The 26,628-nt window shown below is 40.9% G+C and overlaps 1 protein-coding gene across 3 annotated transcripts in view; it reads right to left on the minus strand.

Annotated features, from left to right (window-relative positions):
- The window catches only part of POU6F2 (POU class 6 homeobox 2), a 414,737-nt gene that overhangs the window by 25,727 nt on the left and 362,382 nt on the right, over positions 1–26,628 (minus strand). For all 3 annotated transcript variants that reach the window (XM_073003768.2, XM_078377478.1, XM_073003767.2), the window contains one exon: positions 22,979–23,125. In XM_073003768.2, coding sequence (XP_072859869.1) covers positions 22,979–23,125 — 147 coding nt within the window. The remainder of the gene's footprint in view (positions 1–22,978; positions 23,126–26,628) is intronic.

Here is a 26,628-nt window from a genome sequence, read left to right on the forward strand (position 1 = left end):
ATCTGAGTTCAGAGGTGAAACAAAATCCTGAAGTTCATATATAGTCAGATGACTGAAGAAAAAAAATCTGTTGGATTCTGCACTGCTGAGCTATCATGAAAATGACCACTAACTAATGCTGATTGCACATGTTAAGTTTAGGGGATATGTACATTAAATCCTCCTAAAACTTTCTCAGACATTAACAACATGCATGTATTCCACCCACACAAAAATGGCCAGGGTCAGCTCAGTTCCAAACGAAGAACATCTTGGTTCCACTACTGGTGAGGCACCCATGGCTGCAATGTAAAAGAGGGAATGTGGCTCTACCTAGCCCAGACAACCTCTGGGAATAAGGATGTACAATATGCCTCATAGCTCTACATTCTAGGAGGGATGGGCAGATCTGTTCATATCAGTTTCCATCTGTTTTCCCATCTCATGTGTGTTCTGTCCTATCTCTTGTAGTCTTATTCAGCAAACCCACTGTTTTCATGTTCTCACTCACACAAGAGCCTCCCCCACTTCAAATGACAGTGACGAGGCGGGGGCTAACTCATTACATGTGAAGAACTGAATTACTGTACTACTGAACAAGACAAGCAACTACTGAATAAGGCTTCTATAACTCTGTAGAATTCTTTTAAAAAAAGAAAAAAAATGCATGAAAACGTGTGTGTATTTTTGTACATGCATCTCTTACATACACATTTTGCAAGCAATTTGCAAATTATATTTCCAAATTATGTTTCCATAATACAGTTAATTCTGTATGTTATAGTCATAAACATATACATTTTTACATTTGTAATGTATGGATTTTTGAATGCATTTGGTATTGTGGTTTCCTTGAACCTACGATATCACTAACTCAATCAAAAAAGTCTATGTTTTTTTTCTTTAATATAACTATTTTCCCTGTCAAATTGTCTCAATTGTTTAAGCAATTGCAGTGATTTTTTTTACAGCTGCAAAGTTCCCTAGTCATGATGTCCTGTATTTTATTTTACCCTTTATGTCTGAAGTACAAAAGAAAGATAGTTTTTGGTTATGATTAACTGGATCTCAAGAATGGTTTCTGAATGCAAACTGATGTCTATTATTATTCTTTTCTTCTTCAGCAAAAAGTTAGTGAATATGGAAGTAACAATTATATTGCAAGCAGGATGAAGCCAAGATCAAGGTGAGCTCAAATGACGATTACTGCATATTCAAGTATCTATTTTACTTTCGGTTTGACCCTGGATTATAAATATAATGTCAAGAATAAGAGATAGAATGAAATTGAATTTACAGATTGGACCTAAAGGTAGCTAGCATGGTTAAAGATACTGAATAACAGCAGTTATACTAATCCCTCCCTGAAGAAAAGGTAATTCACAGAGTTTGAAAGACTAAACATTCCCAGTCTTCGCCCCTTCGAATTCCCTGCAGAACAATGTGTCCTCCATTTATTTATTTCATGGTTAATTCCACCCTTTACAGTAAGGCTAGAAAGAAAAATCACTTTCAAGTTCGCCCTCATTTCTCTCCCAAAGGCAGATGTCCCAAACTACCCTCCCCTTCACTCTTTCCAAGACTCCATATAAACGGTATCCCTCTGTATTTAACATGTTGTCACACATACCTTATGGCCTTGTGTAATGCCTGTGCACAATCACCAGATGTTTACCCATATTATGGCCTCTGTATGGAGCATAGTCACAAATCATGCATCTTCTGTGGCCTCCCTGGAGGACTATAATGTATGAGATAACTAAATTTTGTAAAACAGAAGACTATCTAGATTTTTTTTTTTAAAAAAACCAAGAACTCATTCAAATCCTGCCTTCCAAGTGGGTCCCCACAAACTGAGTTATTAAATCCTTGGTAACAAAGATGTGACTTGGTAACAATATGCCAATGGTAAGATACGGATTCCATGTATTCACACAGTTGGACTTTGCTACCTTGAGATGCAACTGGCCTTCACACTTCTAAACTGAACTCAATCAGGAGACATGAATCTCTTACATGTAGAAAGTTCTGGTCTGTATACGTACTGCTTCTGTCTACATTATCTACATTGAAACTTTAAGTTGTGACTTATACTTTAAAAATGTGCCTAAGAAATCATCATAAACAATTTTGACCTAATTTTGATATTTTGATATCTACATACTTAGTAGATTTATATCTCAGTTTTTGTTGACAGTACTCAAATGTGATTCACAACATTTATACAAACACAGTAAATAAACCAAGCTAATATTTGCCATTTAAACATTCTGGTAATATTTAGACAAATCTGTTTGAACTGCATTTGGCAGGTCTTACATCTTGGGGGATAGTTGGATTCCTAATAGTTTCCTGCAGTTCAGATGGGAAATACTGAAGTTACAGGCAGTGGAAAATTGAAGTAGTCCCTCTTGGAAATCAGTGAAAGGACACACATGAATTGGATTAATGAAATTCTCAGTTAGTTATACAGATGAATGGAAAACAAACAAATATTGAAACAAGTGAAGTTACAACAATTTAAATAAAACTAAAGTGAGTAACTAAACATAACTGAAAAATCACTATTATGTCGTGCACACCCTTAAGGTGGGGTATGACTTAATGAGCTGTGTACATGCACAAATTATGAACCTAAAACATCTGCTATATCTACTTCTGCAGCTTAACACTGGAATAAACAGGAGGTGAGAGAGGTAGTGAGAAAGGAGAGGATGCAAACTCCACACCTTGTCCAAACACACTGCAATCACCTACTGTTGATATATCTTGGGAGAAGCTGTATTTGAAGCCAAGGAACTACTGCAACATATGCTTTGGGCCTTAGATACAGCTAAGATGGTGAGTTGGAAAAAGGACAAGCCTCCGTCATCTGCACATTTAGCCATGGTTTGCTATGCAAAACTAGACTGCCAAACTCTTGCACAGCTATTAAATACAACCTAGCCCAGTCCTCCTTTGAATCTGGCCACCCTAACTACAAAATAATACATGAGCATACACGTCCACTCAGATGTAAATCCTATTAAGTACAGTAGTCCTTACTCCCAGGTTTGGGTGCATAGCATTGCAGCTTTAATCAATATTTGTCCATTAAAATGGCATTGGAAGTTATGAGTGACAATAGACATGTTGTCCAAGTGATGACCAAGTGTTTTGCTCAGGTTTTTAGTCTGATCTTTCAAATGAGAGTTTGAATGATCTGGACTTCAGAATGTCCATTACTAGTCTTGTGGAATTTCTTCCTCCCCTTGATGACTATAGCAGTCACGTTTACAAATACAACATCTCTGTGAATTTCCCTTGCAATTAGTACCACTTGGATCTATGCCATTGTTCAAACAAGCTGCGATGATGCTGGGTGCCACGGTCCTTAATGCACCCAAGCCCTGAAGTGTCATCGTGCCCAGCTGTAGAAATTAACTGACAGTAGCCATGGTGAAAAATGCTGTGCAGTAAGAGGCCACAGCAAAGACAGCCAAAGGCAGTGAGGATGAAATGGGACTGAGCTGCCTTAGGGGTGTTTCCGTGAGGCCACTCTGCCTCAGGCAAGTACGTAGATTGACTTTTGAATTACCTGAAGAACTTGGTCATGGTTCTGCTCCTTAAGGATACACAGCATACTTTCTAAAACCATAGTATGTGATAAGATGATGTTGAGCAATAGTTTATCCCTACCCACAGTTACAAGGTTAAGGTTGCGCCACAAACTTTAAAGGTACACCAAATGTTATTGTACAAAAAACTAACATAACTAGGCAATACATATGTATAACAGTAAAATAACAATAAAAACAATGATAATAAATATCTAAAAACAATTAAAACAAATTTGAACAATTAAAAAGCAAGAACAACCACTGTCTATTTATGATGCAGCATCCAAAAAACAGGCTTCTAAAATATAAGTAGCAAGTGAGGTGAGGTGGTTCCAAATTTTGGGTGCCTCCAATTAAAAGGTCCTGTTCCTTGTGTCCTCCTTCTATACATCAGACTCCAGGGGACTCAGGGAAAGAATTCAAAAGCATGCTATAGTAATCTGCAAAGGGCAATTCTTGGGATACCTTGTCTCCATGCTACTATGTTGAGATTTGGCTCCCACTGTGGTCCCATTTGGAAACCAATTGATAATGACAGTAGATGGGTAAAGAATCAAGGTAATATGGTATGATCTGCCAACTACAATCAGATGCTGGCAGCAAAATTTTGAATGAACTGAAATTTCTGACCTGTTCTCAAGGGCAACCAGACATAAAGTGCTTTACAGCATTCTAACCTGAGTAGACCCTGCTGTTGGGAAAGTGTGAAGGCAAGAGGAGAAGGGGATGACAGAGGACGAGATAGCTGGACAGTGTCACTGAAGCTACCAACATGAATTTGACCAAACTCCGGGAGGCAGTGGAAGACAGGAGGGCCTGGCGTGTTCTGGTCCATGGGGTCATGAAGAGTCGGACTAAACAACAACAAACCTGAGTATAATTGTGAAGGATGAATAGTGCCTTAGCCAAAGTACCAGCCTAATTCCATCTTGGTGCCAGAGAACTGGTGGGAGAATTGAGATTAAAAGCTGAAAGATGGTAGATAGTGGGATCTTATGACTTTTTGGAAGAGATAAGATGTGATTCAAGCTTGACACCTCATTTCAGAGTTGAGTGGCAAATTGTCCCAGCTGCCCTTGGTGAGGTGTAAATGTAGGGAAACATGGCTTCTAGTTTGTTTGAAAGAAGACTTTATTGATTAACTAAAGGGGGCCATCCCAGAGTTGATTCAACACGGTATATAGTTAGTCCAATCCCTCAGTTCAGGGGGACCTCTTTGGAGATTCAGCATATTATGCTGTTGGTAAGACTGGCAGTCTGCACTAGCTCAGAAATTTTGCTATGTCTTTTGTTAGATCCTTCATTGTTTAGCTTAGACTAAAATAGCATTCTTGTTTTCTTATTAAACTAAAATGGCATTCTTGCTTTCTTATTAGACTAAAATGTCATTCTTGTTTTCTTATTAGACTAAAATGGCATTTTGTTTTCTTATGTGGGTGGTTTTTGTACCTATTGTCTTTTTATTCAAATTGGCTTATGGACTTAAAAGTATTTTCCTGTTTTTCAATTTGGCTTGTCCTTTTACTCTCTAAATAAATAAATAAAGCCAGATCTCCACTTGGTGTGTTTCTTGGTTCATGAATGGTGAAGTTTGGTTCTGAATTCATATATTTATGCTGGGATTAGCTATGCTAACACTCATTACCATTTCTGCAACTTGGTTTTGTCCACCCTTGTAGGGGTGGCATTTACCCAGCTAAGGGAAACAGTAAAGATTTCGAAAATCAAGAGTTATACCATTCAGCAATTAATGTATTTAGCCAACTGGACACGTCTAGACATAGCAGCCTCAGTGAATATTCTAAGTAGGTATGTGGCAAGACCAAGTGAAAAACACTGGCAAGGCGTAAAAAGAATCTTTAGATATTTAAAAGAAACATATAATTACCATTTGATATTGAAGCCATCGAAAGCTTTAAAACTGACTGCCTTTGTAGATAGTGATTGGGCCAATGATGAATCAGACAGAAAATCCATGACTGGGTTTGTAATAAAACTTGAAAACAATATAGTTGGATGGAAATCCAGGCCATTACGTAAAGCCAAACTGCACACGTGGTTTACTGTGGAGCTGGTGGTGATGAAACGAGTGGGACATAAATTTGAGTGACAATGGTGGAAAACACAGAGTGAATTTGATCAAACATGTGCTAGGCCCCATTGGAAGGACTATTCCATGGCAATGGAAGCGATGAAGAAGTCACTTTTCTTTCTTCAAAATAAGAATACAGTATATCATGGTTGAATTATATGCAATTAGAAAGATGAATGGGTACAGAAGTATAATAAAGGTAGAGAATATACAAAGTATGAACAATTTCTATTATCATATGAAGATATTCAGATGACTGATTCAGTAAAGGGCACAGTGAGTAAAATTTATAGATTCCTGCTTGATCTAGAAGAAGAAGAGATTGAGAAAGAAGGATTGAAGATAGTGTGGGACCAAGACTTAGGAAAAAGAATAAATGATGAAGAATGGAGAAAGATGTGGAAAATGAAGGTTTTACGATTTATGTCAGTGAGAATAAGAGAATTTTTTTTTCCAAATTGGGTTTAAGATGATATTTGATACTGACAAAATTGAATAAAATTAATGCTAGTTATCTGAATGTCTGTTGGAAATGTGAGAAGGAAATTGGTACATTTTATTTTATTTATTTATTTATTTATTTATTTAATTTATATGCCGCCCACTCTACCCAAAGGTCTCTGGGCGGCTTACAACAATTAAAATTCAATGCAATAAAATAAAATGATTAAAATACAATTAAAATACGATTAAAATACAATTAAAATTGCCATCATTAAGACCCACAGTTAATGTTATTTCAATTAAAAGCCTTCTGGAACAGGAAGGTTTTGACCTGGCGCCGAAATATCATCAGTGTCGGCGCCAGGCGAATTTCAGTTGGGAGGGCGTTCCATAGTCTGGGGGCAGCTGCCGAGAAGGCCCTTTGTCTACAAGCCATCCCTCTTACCTCCTTGAGGGATGGCTCTTTCAAAAGGGCCCCCTGGCTAGATCTTAACAGCCGGGTAGGCTCATATGGAAGGAGGCGGTCCTTCAGGTATCCAGGGCCCAAGCCGTTTAGGGCTTTATATGTCAAAACAAGCACTTTGAATTGGGCCCGGACAGCAACTGGTAACCAGTGTAAATTATACAGAATCGGCTTGATATGCTCTCTGGCGGCCCCACCACTCACCAGCCGCGCAGCTCGATTCTGAACCAGTTGCAGTCGCCGGACCGTCTTCAAAGGCAGCTCCACGTAGAGCGCATTGCAATAATCAATACGAGATGTTACCAGTGCATGTGTAACTGTCATGAGACTCCACTCGTCCAGGTAGGGCCGTAGCTGGTATAATTTCCGCAGCTGAAGGAAGGCACCCCTGGCCACCGAGTCCACCTGAGCTTCCAAAGTTAGACTGGGCTCCAGGAGCACCCCCAGGCTGCAGACCCTGTCCCTTAGGGGGAGTGTAACCCCATTCAGGACAGGGAGGTGGCCCTCCAACCTGTCCGGCGAAGCACCCACTAACAGCACTTCCGTCTTGTCTGGATTGAGTTTCAATTTATTAACCCTCATCCAATCCATTATCAGGTCCAGATACGAGTTCAGCACAGAAACCGCCTCACCTGGATTGGTGGAAAACGAGAGGTAGAGCTGAGTGTCGTCAGCATATTGCTGACTCCTCAGCCCAAACCTCCTGATGACCTCTCCCAGCGGTTTCATGTAGATGTTAAACAGCATGGGGGACAGTATCGAGCCCTGAGGAACCCCATGACATAAATGCCATGGGGCAGAGCAACTGTCCCCCAGCACCACCCTCTGGATACGGTCAGCTAGGAAGGAGTGGAACCACCGTAAAACAGTGCCCCCAACTCCTAACCCAGCCAGCCTATCCAGAAGGACACCATGGTCGATGGTGTCGAAAGCCGCTGAGAGGTCCAGGAGTATCAACAGGGTCACACTCCCCCTGTCTCTCTCCCGGCAAAGGTCATCATACAGGGCGACCAAGGCTGTCTCTGTACCAAAACCCGGCCTGAAACCCGATTGAAATGGATCCAGAAAATCCGTTTCATCCAGCAGCGCCTGGAGTTGCCCGGCCACAACCCGCTCCAACACCTTGCCCAAATAAGGGAGGTTCGCCACTGGTCGGTAGTTGACCACCAGCCTTGGGTCCAGGTTAGGCTTTTTAAGGAGTGGTCGAATTACCGCCTCTTTCAAGGCGGTAGGGACCACTCCCTCTCTCAGAGAGGCGTTCACGGCCTCCTGGACCCAAGTGCGAACCCCCCTGGCAGATCTTCCAATTAGCCAAGATGGGCAAGGGTCAAGCGGCGTGGTGGTAGAACGGACAGATCCAAGCACCCTGTCCACATCCTCGGGTCTCAACAATTGAAACTCATCCATTAAAGTTTGACCTAAGCACGGCACACTGGACACATCTTCCGATTTTGCAGTAACAGTGGAGTCCAGCCCACTGCGAATGTGAGCGATTTTTTCCTCAAAATGAATAGCAAACTCATCACAGCGAGCTGATGAGCAGTCCGGGACCTCCACCGGGTTTCCCGGTTGAAGAAGATCCCGGACCACCCGAAACAGCTCTGCTGGACGACATTCTGAGGAAGCAATGCGGCTGGAGAAATATTGCCGTTTCGCCAGCCGTATTGCCACGAAATAGGCCCGATAATGGGCTCTAAGTCGTGTTCGATCGGATTCCCAGCGGGACTTCCTCCACCTGCGCTCTAGCCGTCTCCCCTTTCGCTTCATATGTGGTGGGAATGCAAAAAAGTACAGATTTTGGAAACTAATATTTAAAGAACTAAATGACATATGTGAAGAAGATATAGAATTTAATTCTGAGATAGCTCTGTTATCAATATTTGAGAAGGTTCTAGCCACCTGATGGCTGTTTTAACAGCCTGGATTGGGCATAGCTAACGTTTGCCTACCAGCCTGGATGGCACGAGATAATGTTTAAATTACGTCACTACAAGGGGGCGGGGAAGCGCGAGCATTTAAGGAAGTGCTTCCCCATGTTTTGCGCTCTTTCTTTTTTGGGCACCAACGAGGAAGGATCCACACTGGGAGTGTTCGAGCAGTTCACTTGGCTGGCTGGTTTTTCAGCTGCATCGGAACTTCTGTTTCAGTGTTAGTTGTGGGAAGGCAGCTTATGCCCATTCCCTGGGTTTGTCTTAAGGCTTTTATTATTTATTACGTTGTTTTCTGGTTTCATTTTCTTATTAATTGTTTAATTGCTTAAACGGTCAAGGGAGACTGCGAGCGTCCGGGCAGGCGTTTGCCCACCCCGAAGGGGGGGGGCGTCTTTATAATTGGGGTCTAGTTTGCTTAGTTTTTTTTTTTTTACAGTTGTTGCATATTTCTTTGTGCCTTCTTGGAATTGTTTACCCTTCTTTATTGTCTTTATTGCGCCATAACTTAGCGCTTACAGTTTCGACCGCCATCTTAGGCAATTGCCTTTTTGCGCCCTTTCCTCCATCTGCCATTTTGTTTCCCTCAGACAATGGTTGCCACAGTCCTTTCTTTTACAGTACTTGCAGCAAACATTTTATTTAATAGTCAATTCTTTACTCCTATATAATATTTACCAGCTTGTCTACTCAGTTTCGGGAAATAGTTTTTCTTTCTGCAGTCAATTGTCTTGTTTCAATTGGAGTTTATCTGGTTTTATTTAAATAAATTTATTATTAGTTGTGTATCATTTATTACATTAGGTTCTTTGTATTTTGGAACTATTTGATTATATTTTGCCTTTCAATTTATATTGGGGGGCTTAGTATAAATTAAAAAATACAATTCATATTGGGTAATGGCATATAGCATAAGGATTAATAATAGTATCAATTATTGTAATCATTTATTGATATCTAAAAATAATAATACTTTCTTTTATTAATAACAAGCATAAAGAATAGTATAGGGCAATAGACACTGATATTATCTGAGTTATATACTTAAATTCTTTAGTAGATTGGAATAGGTCATAACAAATTTGTTCTGTTAATTCCAATTGAGCTCATTCTATCCGTCTCTCATTGTTTTATATATACATTAAAAGAATAATAATAATAGTAAGGGGGGATTTCAAATTGATAGGGTTACTTGGTTAAAGCTCCAGTTTTGTAAACAGATTACTTTTCAGCAGGGTGAGCCGTGACTATTAGTGATAGTCATTTTTTCTGGTTAGTGTGCAAATTTTCTACAGATTGTAATGGCTTCCCATAAGGGGCGTGGGGCAAGCAAGGGCAAGGCTCCCATGAAAAAGAGGCCTGTGCCACAGGTTTCTCCTGAGCATTCTTCCTCTAATGAGGAATTTTGGCCCATATGGCAAGAATTACAGGAGAAAATATCTGCACTTGAGGCGCAGAGGGTTGCATCACAGATGCTCCAACAAAGGGAAGCATCCCCTCACCGCTCAGATAGGGAGACTAAAGGTTGCAGAAAGACCAAATTGAGGGTGTCGGCACAAGATCTGATGGATTGTTTTGTTGTGTTGGAACCCACCCACGTTTCTGCAAGAGAGGAGCAGTCTGTGGCAGAGGGTTCTTCGGCCTCCAGCAAAGTCCTGACAGACCAGAGGAGTGCCCGTGTGGACACCATGTGTCAGGACTTCCTGACACCGCTGTGTCATGAAATCCTGACACAGCAGCTGCCGCTCGTGATGACCATGATTTCACAGAAGAGGCTGGCCCCATCACGTCTTTGGTTAGTGATATCCCCAGGACTTCCATCGGGTCCTCCAGTGAGTCCTCTACTGCACACAGCTCACATTCACCTTGTACTGCTTGGCCTTGGGTCGGAGCCCCCCTTTCAATACTCGGCATACACATCCTACAACGCACTGCCCACAAGGGCGCCCAGTGTACCTTGGTCTCCAGCCAGCATTCCACCCCTCAGATGGGGCATGCCATATTTGGCTATGCCCTCAATGGGGACATCTAGTGTAGGACCCAGCTCGGGGGCTTTTCAACATCCGTTGGTGCCCAATACTGGGTGCAACTCGATTCCCTTCCTTATGGGGATTATTCTATGCCGCTGGGGGATCATTTGACCCCTGCTAAGAAAGAAAAAATTTGAAAAGAAAAATACATTGATTTTTGACCTCTTAAACTGCAACATGGAGACGAATGGCATTGATAAAGACAATGAAAAGGAGAAAGAGAAACGTAGGCGTAAAAAACCCGATCGGACATGGGCCAGTTGGATCCCAGGCTTTATCATTTATGCTGGGGTAGCAGTTAAGGCTCAACCCTGGCGTGCTCATTCTTTATTGCAATATTTTGATATAATATACAGGGCATACACGGATTTCGCAGGGCAGGCTTGGCTTCTATATGACCAGGCTTTTAGAATGAGGAGTGCCATTCAGCCCAACTTATGTTGGGATGAACCTCAGCCTGGGATTTGGCTACAACATATGACCCCAGCTAGACCTGACTTGGGGGATTTGATAGTGGCCATTTGAACAGGAAGTTGGCTACCTCAGCTACTCCCCGCCCTGGTGCAGGGCACACGGTTCAACCCCGTCTGCTTTGTTTCAACTTTAACTTCAAGGGTTCCTGCTTCAGAAACCCATGTAAGCTTAGTCACAAGTGCCTTAATTGCGGGGGGGGGGGACACCCAAAGGCTACCTGTTTCAAAGGAGGGAACCAACACCAGAATAAAGGATCTGGGGCTGAAAAAAAGCCTAATGGGGATAGCGGTACCTCTGGCAAGGTGACCCACCCCAATTAAAATTGAAGTTTTAGAGGTATGGCTGCAGGACTATCCTAGGACAGATGAGGCAATATATTTACTTCAGGGTTTTCATGATGGCTTTCATATCCCTGCCTTAGGGGTACGGACAGCTTTCATCATGAATAACCTTCGATCCCATTTTGGATAAAATCAACAAAGAAGTTAGGGCCCCTTTCTTTATCTGCCTTTGGAGAATTTGAGAGTTTCCCCATTAGGGATAGTTCCCAAAAAGGCACCAGGTGAGTTTCAACTTATCCATCATCTGTCTTTCCCGGAGGGGGTGTTGGTCAACAACTCCATTCCCTCAGAATTGTGTACTGTTAGATACACCTTGTTTGATGAGACAGTTAATATGGTCAGGGCCTGCGGAGTGGGGACGGAACTGGTGAAGTGTGATGTGAAATCAGCTTTCCATATTTTGCCCGTTTACCCACTTGAGTTCAATCTATTAGTTTTTCAGTTTCAGGGATTATTTTACATTGATAGAACATTACCCATGAGTTGCTCGATTTCCTGCACTGCCTTTGAAAAGTTTAGTACATTTATCAAGTGGAAAATCAGACAAAGTGTGCGTTGTAATGCAACAGCCCATTATTTGGATGATATCCTTTTCTGCGGTCAGGGCAATTCTGGGAAGTGTTCTAGGATATTAGAAGAGTTTCAGTTGTTAGCGAATGAACTCGTTTTGCCTCTGGCTGAAGAAAAGACAGAAGGCCCAGCCACGTCTTTAACCTTCCTGGGTATCGAGTTGGATACCATCCAGCAAACTTCTAGGCTGCCGCACAAGAAGCTGGCCGATCTCAGAACCAGAATTAATGATTTATTAGGCAAGAAAAAATCATCTCTTCATGAGCTGCAGGAGATAGTGGGACATTTAAATTTCACTTGTAGAGTAGTAGCTCCGGGACAGGATTTTGTGCGGCGCCTTTGTTCTGCTATGAGGGCCTTAAACAGCCGATGCACAGGACTAGAATGACTAAGGGTATGAAGGAAGATCTGCTCATGTGGAAGTGATTCATCAATGAGTTTAATGGTGTCTCCTTTTGGAGATCAGAGATTAGCTTGAAGGCAGAATTTCAGGTGCATTCTGATGCTGCTGGGTCCTTGGGATTCAGAATTTACTTCTGAGGAAGGTGGTGTGCTGACACCTGGCCCGAGGAATGGCATAGTCAGGAGATTATGAGGGATTTAATGTTTCTTGATATTTTTTTTCCAGTTGTAGGGGCTGTTTGGCTATGGGCCACAGAATGGTCCAATTTAGTGGTTCGTTTTTGGTGTGACAACCAGGCTGTTGTTTGCATCATAAATGAGCTATCATCTCAATCTGATAGGGTCATGGAGTTAGTCAGGGCCTTTACTTTACGGGCCTTGCAATTTAATGTCCTGGTGCACGCACGGCATGTTCCTGGCGTTGACAATAGGATAGCTGATGCTCTTTCACGCCAACAGATTGATCGGTTCAGGGAGCTAGCTCCAGATGCCAGGGAGCTGCTAGAAGCTATTCTACCAGAGGTCTGGCAGATTGGCGTGAGGAAGCATCACGAGCGATAGGTATGGTATTAGCGCCCAGGACTAGGAAGGGTTATCTAGTTACAAGTGGCGAGTTTAAGGAGTTTAGGGCTTCTATGGCACTGGAGCAATTATAACTGGCTCCTGTAGAACACTTACAGCAGTTCATGGTTTTTCTTCACAGAAAGGGGCTGGCGCCGAGCACTATTCAGGGTAAACTGTTGGCGCTGGCTTTTTATGCTAAGATTAACGGCCATAGGGATTTTACTGGGGATTACAGGATACGGAAAATGCTGGAAGGATGGTCTAAGGAGAGGGGGGAAGGGTGTATGATTCCAGGACAGCTATCTCCCCACTCCTTCTTGAACAACTATGTGATCAATGGGAAAACCTGTGCACGGACCAATATGAAGTGGCTTTACTTAAAGCAGCTGCTTTGATAGCCTTTTTTGGTGCCCTTCGGGTCAGTGAGTTGGTGGCAAAGGGAAAGGCAGACACCTCTAGATATGCACTGCAGCAGGGTGATGTTATTATTCAGGATAGCAGTTTGAAAATTACAATAAGATCGAAAGCTGATTGGAAGGGCAAAGGGAGGTTATTGGTCCTAGGGCAATGTGGTATTAGGCCTATATGCCCCGTGGAGGTCACCCCGGCCTTCTTGGCAAATAGAGGCCAAGAGCCTGGATACTTTTTACAGCATGCTGACAAGACACCATTGACGAGGTATCAATTTTGGAAGCTCACGGACCTGGCCTTAGATAGGATAGGAGTTAAAGCTTCCACAGCAGCCACCCTTGGGTATAGTACCGAGCAAATAAAGCAATTGGGTTGTTGGTCTTCTTCTTGCTACCAAAGGTATATCAGAACCTTACCTAATTTGTAGGCAGGGGTTCTTCTCTTGTTTCAGGTGCCACGGGGACTGGAGATCAAAGACACCTGATGATCGTTGGCCATAGCTTTGTCTATTGGGCAGAATGTTATGCTGCCAAGTCCCACTTGGGGATTGACTTGGGGCTTGATGCCCATGCTCATGTTTCTTGGAGAGGCATGCATGGCTTGCTTTGGGTCCAGTTTGCTCGGCTGACAGCGTTTGACCAGTCCCTGCCAGATGTCTTGCTGATTCATCTGGGCAGCAATGATTTGCCTTGAGTAAGGCATTGGTCCTGGACATTCTACGAGACCTGAAAAGGTTGGATGCCAGGTATCCTGGTATGTGGATCGTGTGGTCCACAATCATTCCGCGGCTAGCCTGGTGTGGCGCCTGGAGCGTTGTTGATGTTAACATGGCCCAGCACCACGTTAATCATGAAGTGTGTAGAGGTGTCTGCATTGGCGGCCTTGGCTCTGTGGTTTGTCACCACAGGATTCAATTGTGCAATGCTGCTCTCTTTCACAGTGATGGTGTCCACCTCTCGGATGCAGGTTTGGACATATTTCTAGACAATATCAGAAGGGGCCTGCTTCTTGAGCTTCAGAGGCTCTGTGGCGGGCATGGGACTTAGCTTGGCTAGTCCCTATGCTGTGGCGGGTAGTGAGGAAAAACAGGTGTTTTTGATGTTTCCCAATTGTAATTTCAGGTAATTCAACAGTGCATCCAGCACCAGAGGATCCTGAATGAGATAGATCATCTAGTTCCATTTCAGTCTGACTTCAGCCCTGGTTTTGAGAGAGCAACTGCTTTGGTCACCTTAGTGTACGACCTACACCGAGAACTAGATAGGGGATCTGTGTCCCTGTTGGTGTTGCTGGACCTCTCAGCAGCATTCAATAATATTAATTGTAGTATCCTCCTGATCCATCTCTCTAGAATGGAACTTGGGGGCATTGCTTTATGGTGGCCCCAGTCCTTTCTGAAGGTGAGAACTCGGAAGGTGGTGCTGGGGGATTCCTATTCGACACCCTGACTGCTGACCTGTGGGGTCCCTCAGGATTCTGTTTTGTCTCCTGTGTTATTTAAAATCTACATGAAACCTCTGGGAGAAATTGTCTGGAGCTTTGGAGTTCGGGGTCACCAGTATGCTGATGACACCCAACTCTATCTCTCTATCTAAATCTGAGGGAACTGTTTAGGCTCTAAATCAGAGTCTGGTATCAGTAATGGAGTAAATGAGGGTGAATAAACAGAAACTTAATCCAGACAAGACAGAGGAGCTTCTGGTCATCAAAAAAGGCAGATTAAGGAGCAGGGATGCAGCCTGTACTGGACGGGGTTACACTCCCCCTGGAAACAGAGATGTGCAGCTTGGGGCTGCTCCTGGATTCATCCCTGAGCCTAGATGCCTAGCTTTTGGCAGTAGCCAGGAGTGCATTTGCACAATTAAAATTAGTATGCTAGCTATGTCCGTTTCTGGAGAGATCTGATCTGGCCACTGTCATACATGCCCTGTTCTGGCTGGATTACTGTAACTTGCTCTATGTGAGGCTGCCAATGGAAAATGTCAGGAAATGTCAGTGGGTCCAATATGCAGCAGCCAGATTGCTGACTGGGGCTAGTTACAGGGATCAAATAACCCCCCTGTTACAGCAGCTCCACTGGCTGCTGATCAGATTCTGGGCATAATTTAAAGTGCTGGTTTTAATTTATAAAGCCCTACATGGCCTGGGTTCAAGCAATCTCAAAGACTATGTCACCCATTATGAGCTGGCCTGGGTATTAAGATCATCAGGAGAAGCCTTTCTCTCTGTCCACCACTCTCATAGGTGTGTCTGATGAAGACATAGGAGAGAGTCTTCTCTGCTGCTGCTCCCAGACTTTGGAACTCCCTCCCACAGGAGGCCAGACTGGCCAAATATGTTTCTCTTCAGGCAAGCCTTCCCTCATTGACTGCCTACATGAGCGACTGCCCATGTGGGTGCTTCATTAGTAATCTTTAGATGGATTCTTATACAGTGGTGCCTCGCAAGACGATTGCCTCACGGGACAATTAATCCACAAGACGATGGGTTTTTGCGATCGCTGTTGCGCTTCGCAAGATGGTTTTTCCTATGGACGATTTTCACAAGACTATGTTTGGGTCTATGCTTTGCAAGACTTTTTTTTAAAACCCGATGATTCACAAGACAGTTTCGCCCCCCCCATTGGAACGCATTAAATAGATTTCAATGCATTTGATTGGGGGATCGTGTTTCGCAAGACGGTTTTTTTTTAAACCGATGCGTCGCAAGACGGTTTTTCCCCTCATTGGAAAGCATTAAATAGAGTTCAATGCATTCCAATGGGGAAATGCGTTTCGCAAGATAATGTTTTCTATGGACGATTTTTGCAAGATGACATTTTTCCCCACTGGAACGCATTAAATAGATTTAAATGCATTCCAATGGGGAACTGCATTCGCAAGACAATGTTTTCGCAAGACAGCGATTTTTGCGGAATGAATTAACATTGCCTTGTGAAGCACCACTGTACATTAATGCTCTGACTGGACTTTTAGTACTACTTGAGTTCACCATCTCTCAGTGTGGCATTTATTCCTTTTTTGTATTTGCATAATTATTTTTTAGCCTTAATATTATCTTTTAATGATGTAAGATGCCCTTTATATGCATTGTTCTTAGCATTAAATATCTTTTTTTTACTGATGGAAACCACTGTTGTATACTCATTATTTTCAGCTTTAAATATTGTCTTTCAAGGATGTAAATCGCCTTGGGTACTTTTTAAAAAGTGGGGCAATAAATAAATAAATAAATAAACAAATAAACAAATAAATAAATAAATAAATAAATGATTTATTATGGTCACAGTATAATTACAGATATTCATTCATAATATTTTAATTATTATAATAATTTAGGTAAATATTGTGGCTAATTGGGATGGGCAATAATTTTAAAGATATTTTGTTAGTAATACTTCTTTAATAATTTTAAACCCCCCCACACACATTTTTTTCTGCCCAAAGTGGCACTCCAGGCCATCTAGCTAGACTAAAATTCAAATAAAAACAGATAACATTTAAAACATTATTGTCAGGCTAACAGCATTATTTAGAATGTGATGGACGTGATTTTATAGGTGCAAATCTCTTCTGTACCTCTGGTCAAATAGGTTGTTAAAACTTGCAAAACCTGTGTAACAGATGTAGAAATTGGATGAGTGCATATAGTGCTTCCTCTCACACCAGCCTGATTTCATGGGGGTGAGGAGAAGAATCAGAATCTCATATCGATTGCTGTGGAACTACTCCAGAGTGTATTGTCAGAACTACTCCCCCACCTTTAGTCAATGAAAAAATATTTGTAGTGCTAGTGGAAAATAAAAGCAGTTGTGAGGAAACAGGACCCCGGCACATGAAAAAGTGGTCACCCAGAGTCTCTTCAAAGGCAATGTGCTTTGGTACTTTACAAATCAATCCATAAAGAGAGTCAAATCCTATTTTGTAATTCCTTCCACTCTTTTTATTGCACATGACATATTACATTGTACCATGTAGTGTGCATGGTGACAAAAAAAAGCTCCTTCTTATTTAATTGTGATTCCCTTCGCTGGGTTTGAAATGGGCTTCTTTTTTTCTTTTGCTTTGAAATATACTAGCCTTTTAGCTGATGAAGTATTTCATTTTATTAGCTGGTACCTGATGCTTAACCAGAAAGGAGCGGCAAGGCGGGAGAGACGTATAGATATTATATGTATATAAAAGAAATGAAAAGGCCCTTGGCAGTGTGAGGAAGGCCTGGGACTGAATAATACACTTTAATAATGAGGGCTAGAGCTACGGCTTTTGCTGATGGCTGTGACCGGCTCTGTGACCTGATTATGTCGCAGAGTGTCAGCAGCTGAAACACTACAAAAGCAAGCGCATCCCATCAAATCTATCTCCATTGTAATCACTCTCAGCTGCTGAGAGGCTTGTTAGGAGCAGAGAACCATCAGGCCTTATTAGCACCATTTACCATCAAGACGCTAAGAGGGCCAATGGGTGCCCTCTCATCAGAATAATGAGAACAAAAGTACTCCCATTATCCAACTGGCTCAGTGACACTACCCTACCTGCTTAGTTTGCAAACTAACTGTGGATTAAACCACCCGGAAGGCAGTTAATGTTTGTTAATTAGCCTCTCTTCTTTCTCAAGCAAAAAGATTTCCTCATCAATGAAGCAGAGCATGCATTTAGTCCTTCAGATAGTCCAAGTGTAGGAATCCCCTGTGCAGTTAAATTACAGGACGGAATAGGCATCAGACTATGGATGTTCTCTTGGTGTCCAGTAAAAGGACGTTTCACTTTTAACCATATGCAAATATTTCAACAATTCTCATCCAGATATCATCTGTATAATCTAGTTCCAGTGCTCCTTAGAAGTGATTGGTGAGAAGTTCTAGCCTTAATATTTTTGTTATGCAGAATCATGTAAAAGGAATTGGTTAAGATGGTGTTCGATTGACGTCTCCTAGTCCAGACTATTATACCAGAATTAATGCAGTTTTGTGGGAAAATTAGCCAATAGATATAGAGCAAAAGATTTTGCTCACATGGCTTTTGCTCGCTAACATGCACTACACCTTTGATACTTCTATACTATTTTCTTTGGAACTGACCTAATTCATTCACTCCCTTTTTACTGAGAATCCAGAAGTTAATGCTGCCAAACTGTTGCACTCCAGTGCCTCTGCAGGTTGTTTCCCTTAGACCTGGTATTTTTAAAATATACAAAATCCATCTATAGTTGTTCGACCACTTAAATGTGTGACCACTTAAAAGGAGGACAAAGAGGGCAGCAATTTGTATAACATTTCACATGTTAATTTGTATGTAGAGATGCAAAATAATATTTTTAAATTTAAAAAGTATTAAAACAGGGCTACAATGTATTTCGCTGAAGTGGGGAAGACAATGACCAAGTGGCTTGTGTGCCAGCTGAGTCTGATGGGCAGGGGCTCCCTCTGGACAGGGGATTTCTAGGTCCATTAACTTGCTCCTCATAGTTCCTTATTTTTAAATCAGACTTGGACTGGACAGTCCTTCTAATGAGGGGACATCCACTCAAACTGAGTGTTGGGAGAGTGAGAACACACAAAAGAGACAAAAGAAAATATATCTTTATCCAGCGTCTTGTTAGTCTGTGGAACCCCTTGCCACAGGATGTGGTGATGGCATCTGGCCTAGATGCCTTTAAAAGGGGATTGGACAGATTTCTGAAGGAAAAGTCCATCACAGGTTACAAGGCATAATGGGGATGTATAATCTCCAGCCTTAGAAGGAAGGTGCCTCCAAATGCTAGATGCGGGTGAGGGGCATCAGGAGACAGGATTCTAGTTGCCTCAGGTCCAGGAAGCTGGACTAGATGGGCCCTTGACCTGATCCAGCAGGGCTCTTCTTATGTTCTTATGACTACATTCCTATCAAAGGGCACGTGGCCTCTCCTCAAATGGAGGACTATCTTATTAACAAGGTGTGTGTGACCATCCTACTCCACAGTGTCAGACTTGTTAGAGTGCAGCAACAATTGGAATTTTAATTAGCCTCTCCTCCTCACTTGTTTCTTTTAAAGCAACTTCTGCCTTTCAGTTCCTTGCTTCTCATTCAATTGCCAGGCTATGGCATTCCTATAGATATAAATTCCCTCAGAGCAGGTGTGACAACAAGCAAGACATCTCAGCATAAATCATTTCCTCCCTAACTTCTAACAAATATTTTCTATCAGAGATGCAACATATATGTGAATGTCTTAACTTCTAGCATAGATTTAATGTGAAAAATATGTGTATGTGTCCAAAGGTAGTTAGACATACAACATGTTTGTATGCATGGCATTGACCACAGGTCCTCTGCATGTGACTATAACTTCTTTGTTAATAGGAATTGGCCAGAAATCTAAACCAGCTTCCGTCCTACCTTGGACTGCAATATTAAAGTGGTCTAATCTGCAGTTGTTATTCTCTTTCCCTCTGGAATCTCCTTTTACAATATACGTACTACACTAAAGTAAATCACAACTAGAGTAGACCATATGAATCAATGGAATTCACAGAGGTGTTGGTTTACCAAATCCCCACTGAATCAATTGACTTACTCCAATGGAAATTACTGGATTGAGCAATAGAATTTCAGCCATTAATTGGGACAATGGAATTTGACCTCAAGGGACACAGTTAATGAAAGAAAAACACATAACACAAACTTCCCTCCAACCTCTCCAAAATATCAAAGTAGACATTCAGAGCATGTTTAGTTCCTGCTAGTAGCATATTTTCACTCTGATGATGGAAGTTCCTCAGAGATTCTTGCCTCAGCAATCAAACTTGCAAATTAAGCCCATATTTAACTTCTGATGACCAATCACAAAGCAAAGTACACTAAAATGCAAAATACAGAGGTGAAGAAAAACATGCCAAGGGAGAGAGATGTCTTTTATCATTTGACAGTGCCGTGGCTTCTAATTATCCTCTAGTTTACACCAAACTCTAAAAAAGTGAAAACCTGCAAATAGGTTGCAACAAGATGGGGAAACAGTTCACCTTTTGGACTGCTTGTGGTATGGTTCAATGTGAGCTACAGTATTTCCCAGTGACCACACATCATATGGGAGATTGTGAACCAGCCTGATCCTGATCCACGCCCGCGTTTTTTTGGGCTCAGTTGGAGTAATTCCCACATGGACAGAAAGGGTCCTTTAAGGGAGGTCATTCCCAGCAAAGCAGCCTATCCTAATGATATCAGATGCCCTCCTTTCTCCCCATCTGAGCACACACTTCCTACATACAATATTACTTTCGTTTCTTTGTCACTGAAATTTTATCAGCCCAGTACTGGACACTGCTTAGGCCGATGCCAGTGTCTTTTCTTTATTTCAAACCTTTATTTATACAGAATTGTACCCCCAAAACCAAGTTATCCCTGGTCACCTTCTGTAAAATGACTATTCCATGGACTTATATAGTTGTGGTGTGGAAAGATCTCACCCTCCACCGGAACCTGTAGAACTAATCGAACATGGTGTATAAATACATATTCAGTACTGCTATAAAGTCTCTTACACACTGTTACTCAAACACAGAACTGATGTGTTTGCCCAACAGTTTACCAACACACTCCAATTATTTGTCTTCCTGGAAGAGCCTGAAAAAGGTGGGAGGAAAAACCCCTTCAACTGACAAGCTGTCATGGTTTTATATCTCAGGGCCTTAAATTTACACCCCATGTGCCTGGTGCCTCCTGTGAAAGGAGAGTTTGCACTGTTTCTGAAGCATAGATATAAACAAGCAAGCTTTCTAGATGGAGCTGATCTGACTATGAGTTATAGGTATTATAACCAACTTTTCTTCCATTCCAATACTCTGTTCCTAACAGAAATCTTAATAGGCTTTTGAGAGCCTCCATTTAAAGCTGGCTGCATAAAATGATCCTTTGATGAAAAGGGATTGAAACAAGGGTTAAAGTAGACACTGAAAGGTTATTGTAGAGGGCACACTGGTCGTGCAATCCTCCTTTAATATGTGTGGTGTGCACCTGCGATAAGATGATTCATTAGATAAGGCCTCACTTTGACAAGCTTCATCGTTCAACCCTCGGGGTAGTGATGGAACAATTCTGTACCCACCCAGTAAATATAACAAGGTCAGCATTTTTCCCCTTGTGGGACTTATATGAAGAGCACGAACACCAGATGCATCTTTGCACATGCTTTATGTTGATGATGACAAAAATAAAGCAGATCCCTAAAACAATCATTAGACTTGAGGGTGTTCCTTTTTAATATTTAAAAAACCATTGAAAAGCAGAAAATAAATGCTATTTCAGTCACAGTTAGACAGATTGCTGGTGTCAAATAATAAAAAAAAGAGAGTTAAGAATTTATTGCTGTGGCATATATCAATTATATTCCAAGAATTGAGGAAACACACATTTACAATCACTAGTTAGGAGAACAATATCAGCTCTGACTTAATATTATTGATAGAACCCCTACCAGTAAGAGCTTTGTACTTCTGTATAATTTTTCCTGAGCAAACTGACAACACCCTTTTGTTTCTTACTGTTCTGGTTCTGGCCACAATCTTGCTGGCATTCAGTGATTCTAAATGAAAACAGTAGGTGGAATCCAGATCACATGAAGCCCTTATGAGACTAATTTTGAGACAGACCACAATTGTATGTAAAGCAAGTAAGCCCCACTGAATTTGGGAGAAAGCTTATTCTGAGCATTATTTGTCAGGCTAGACTGATTGTCTCTTTTATTCCAGCAGGAAGGGTTAGCAGGTGCCAACTCACTCCCACTGAAATAATGGATTCTGAAAATGCTTAAATTTGCCTTGATCATTTGATCAGCATCTGATTCTCAAAGCACCTCAAATTATCTGTAAATCTCATTTCAAGATGATTTATTTATGCCATTCTTGGCAATTTTGAACTTAAATACTGAACTGGAATACTGTTTCATAGTGTAGTAAGTCACAACTAGAGTAGGCCAGTTAGATCAATGGAACTTATGGAGGAGCTGACTCACCAAATCCCCATTGATTTAATGATCTACTCTAGTTGTGACTTACTATGCTAAGCTACAAGATTTCAGCCAATGCATCTTGGCACTTACCTAATTCAAATAATAATGGAGATCTGTCGGGCTCTTTTGATGTTATAGTAATTCATGTATATATACATACATACTTTATTGTTACGGCATCACGCCATACAAAACTTAAAAGACTGGTTTGCACTACAAAGAGCCATACTAGACATACAAAAAGTAAAATATCTAAAACAGCAAATATAGCAATGTAGGACCAAGGTCTAAGGGTTTAGCTGTCTAGTCTGTCTGCTATAGCATAATTCATGTATATATTTGCCTGTCATAAACACACACGCTACAAAGAAATATTTCTAAATTGCTTTGAAAAAATAGATATGATCAAATCAAATGTTTGTTCTTTTATTAAATAATGGGCTGGATCCAGAATTAGTTGTAGAATGAACTCATTGAAATAAATTTACCATATATTCACAACTGCAATTAGTAATGCAAGTTTGATTGATTATGGTCAGGTTCAACCAGCTGGTTCTACCATTTTTTACTTCTCTTTTGCACAGAACCATTATTTATTTGTTTCTCAACCCATTGCTGTCATGCATACAGAATTCATTTTGACTCCAAAATCAACGTGCCATATAAATTCACTGTTTCCCCTCATCTTCCACTCACCTGTCCTTGTGCATTAGTGACTAGTTGACCTGTGACCCCCTGAAGACCGGAGAGTGCATTGCCAAAGGCCTGTGAGCTTGCTATTGAGCCCATGGCGGCGGCTGCCGCTGCTGCTGCCGCTTGACTTGCTAGAGGGTTATTAACCAGCTGAAAATAGGAAGAAAAGAGCAAAAAGTAAGGGTTTTGATAGCAACACATTGCTAATTGACTTTGTGATAGAAATGTCACTGGAAATGTAGTTATTCTTAAATTCTCAAACAGCACTGAATAATCTTTTACAATGTGCAGTCCAAATGCTTTAAAAATTCTGTTGATATCCATTAAAATGATTCCACTTTGGATAGATGATAGTCAAAGCGGAATATGACCAAAGTATCTTTTCCTTCTGCAGGACACAATTTACATAGATATCATTCAGTACAGATTTAGGCAGCAGTTTTTAAAATACAAAAATGGTATTGAAATATTATTGTTAGTGTAATCTACCAGTTGAATTTTAATGTAATTGAGTTTGGGAAGGACTCATCCAGATGTGAATTCACTTCAAAGAGTATAAGAGACCATTAAATGCTTATCCTCTAACTATCTGGATATACCCAGCACAGCTTCAGAGTTCTATCACAGGAATAACTCAAAATGCAATTGTTTCAGTTTTAAATCAGCATCTCCTTCCCTTCCTTCTTTCTTTGCTTTGTCCAGAGAATGAGCATTGCTAAGGAGCCACATACTAAAGTTGAATGCATTGTTGCAACCCAATTTGTTCCCATTTTTTTCTTCAGATGGAAAGCTTACTTGACAGAGATGCTTCACCTGGCATCCAGGCATTCCACACAAGGTGAATTGTTGAAAAGCACACAAATGCAAACAAACAATTCCTCATGAGAATTCTAAAGGGACACAATCCCATTTTGAGGATTGTACAAGGTGGTTTCTGAATGTTTGGACCAACTGTTAGATGCACTTTGATTGTTGTAAAATGAAAACCAAGAAGAAACAATGAAATGGCAAATACAAATTATAGTGTGTGTACCTGTATGGCACATAAAAGCTTTGTCTCCCTCATGGACTATAATGACCTGTTCAGTGTTTTTTTTAAAAAAAATATTATGTCCTTCTAAATCCAGGAAATCTGTGTCTGATTTAAAATTAGCAATTTAGTAGTAAACCATAGTAGAAAAATGTATATCCCAATAACAAAAGGTGTGGGCTTTCTGGGGATTTAAAAAAAGTAGCTGTTTTTCATAGATATCTCCTCATTATATACATTTGTTACAGCTGAGACATTTGCTGTCCAAATCTACTTAAAATCAAATCTACTCCTCTCAGGAATAAGAACTGATAGGGGTATTGCTGATGCATCCTGACTTGATTCAATATGAATTGACACAACCTGAGGTGATGTGAACAGAACATCCTTCAACATACATCCTGGTTTCACTCATTATGTGCTATAGATTAGGGATGGTTTCAAGTCATTTTAAAACTAGTGGGATCCAACTGTATGCCTAAATCCTGCTACTCCAAAAAAGATTTAGAAAGTAGTTATGAATAGAAGAATCATTTAAAGAGCAAAGCAATATTGTTGGAAAATGTGTTTTTTTCTGAAAGAATGTTGTCAGTACATATCTATATATACTGTGTTATTAAGATTCAGATGTGATGTAGAAAGTTAAGGATTCCTTAGGGACTTTCAGTTTCACATTGTCAGGAGAAAAGTACCGTATTTTTCGCACCATAAGACACACTTTTTCCCCACAAAACAGGGGGGTGAAAAGTCTGTGCATCTTATGGAGCGAAGAAAACAGATTATATTTTCATTTTTTCTTCTCCTAAAAATTGGTGCGTCTTATGGAAAGGTGCGTCTTATGGAGCGAAAAATACGGTATACACTTGGCCTGTATTTCCTGGCCAAATATATAAAATAACAAACTATTAAGAAAATGAACATCATTGAAAGTATCAGACTATTTTTTTAATTATCACTTTTCATGCCAGTCTGTGTACACAATACAGTAATAGGTAGCATACAAATTCAAAGGAGAATAGGATCTCTGGTAAAGTCCTCTCCCCCCCTTTTTTTATAATTTTATGTTTTTCTTCAGCCTTGCATGTATATGTGTAAACTAGGTTTCTCTAAACCTGCCTATCTGACTTTTCCCCAAGAGCCAATGCATACATATGTACACCTAAGTCATTTGTATACACTAAAGAAAGATAAAAGTGCCACTGAAAGCCATGAATAAAGTCAGGATGGCACCTGGTGGGTCAGGGTCTAGAGTCAACAGCTAAAATATATCTGTTGAGCTCAGCCTTTCAGGCCTTGGAGCTTGTCATCTATTGTGTTTTCCCGAAAATAAGACAGGGTCTTATATTAATTTTTGCTCCAAAAATACATTAGGGCTTATTTTCAGAGGATGTTTTACTTTTTTCATGTACAGCAATCTACATTTATTCAAATACAGCCATGTCATCTTCTTCTGGTTGCTGCACAATGGTGGAGGGCGGGGTTTCCCTTAACTGGGGCTTATATTTGGGGTAGGGCTTATATTACCACCATCCTGAAAAATCAAACTAGGGCTTATTTTCAGGTTAGGTCTTATTTTCAGGGAAACAGGGTATCAAACTACTACGCAACAAAGCTGTACAGATCAGACAATAACATAAGGGTCAGGCAATTGTAACAGTCCATCAGGCTAATAATTGTTATGCAAATGGGTCAGAATGTTGCCCTGGACTTGCCCATAATATCAAATACTGTGAGACAGCACAACACGTCAGCAGTGTGTTTTGCTGGTGCAATAACCCAGGCTAAATACAGACCAAAAACAAACAAGCAAACAAACATCCAATGTTAATTGATATAATCAGAAAGCCAGGTAATGTGACCTTACTTAACTGTTCACCATGTCAATCAAACCAAGCAAATCAAGGTTAAAAGGGAGCTGGGCGTGACGTGTTTTTCAGGAGTATTTTCAGCCTTTATTTTCAAGGGGAATTAACTAGTTTCAGTGGGACATCTGTCCCCCAAATTGTGCAAACATCTGCCCTTTAAAGTGTTGTTCAATGTCATTGTTAATGTTTCTCCACCTGCTGCTCTGTATCTGCTCAAGTATTGCTACTTCCTGCTTCCTGTGTGAGTCATGCACAATCCAGAATTACACAGAGCAGCTTCAGCTGAGACTTATTACACAAATCAACTACCCAATTCACTGGGTTTTAGAACACCTTTGAATGACATGCTCTTCCACTCTTACCCTTCCCTTGTTTTTCTATCATTTTGCAGAAAACAAAAAATGTTATATAGAAAAAAGGTGGGAGTAGCTTTTAAACGTTATCACAGAGACCCTTTATCTGAAAATGTTCACATTTAAATCAGATGATATAACACCAAACACTGACCTCTCTGTGTCCACTGCATGAAAGTGAAAGCAGCCGAGAATGAGGTCAAAGGTGGAGGTCAATGTTTATCAATAAATGAACATTTTCTTATTGAAAAACTTCCTTAAAAATAGCACTGGCTTTGTGATACTGTCAAAATGTTTTGTGAAAAACTATTAGTTGTGCAAAACTGCAGTGGGGCTGACAGTTAGAATTTAGGTGTAGAAAACTTGCAGGTTGGTATCTTACTGCTAGTCTTAGCTAGAACAGAC

The sequence above is a fragment of the Pogona vitticeps genome, chromosome 6 (genome assembly GCF_051106095.1).
Source record: "Pogona vitticeps strain Pit_001003342236 chromosome 6, PviZW2.1, whole genome shotgun sequence".
Lineage (NCBI taxonomy): Eukaryota > Metazoa > Chordata > Lepidosauria > Squamata > Agamidae > Pogona > Pogona vitticeps.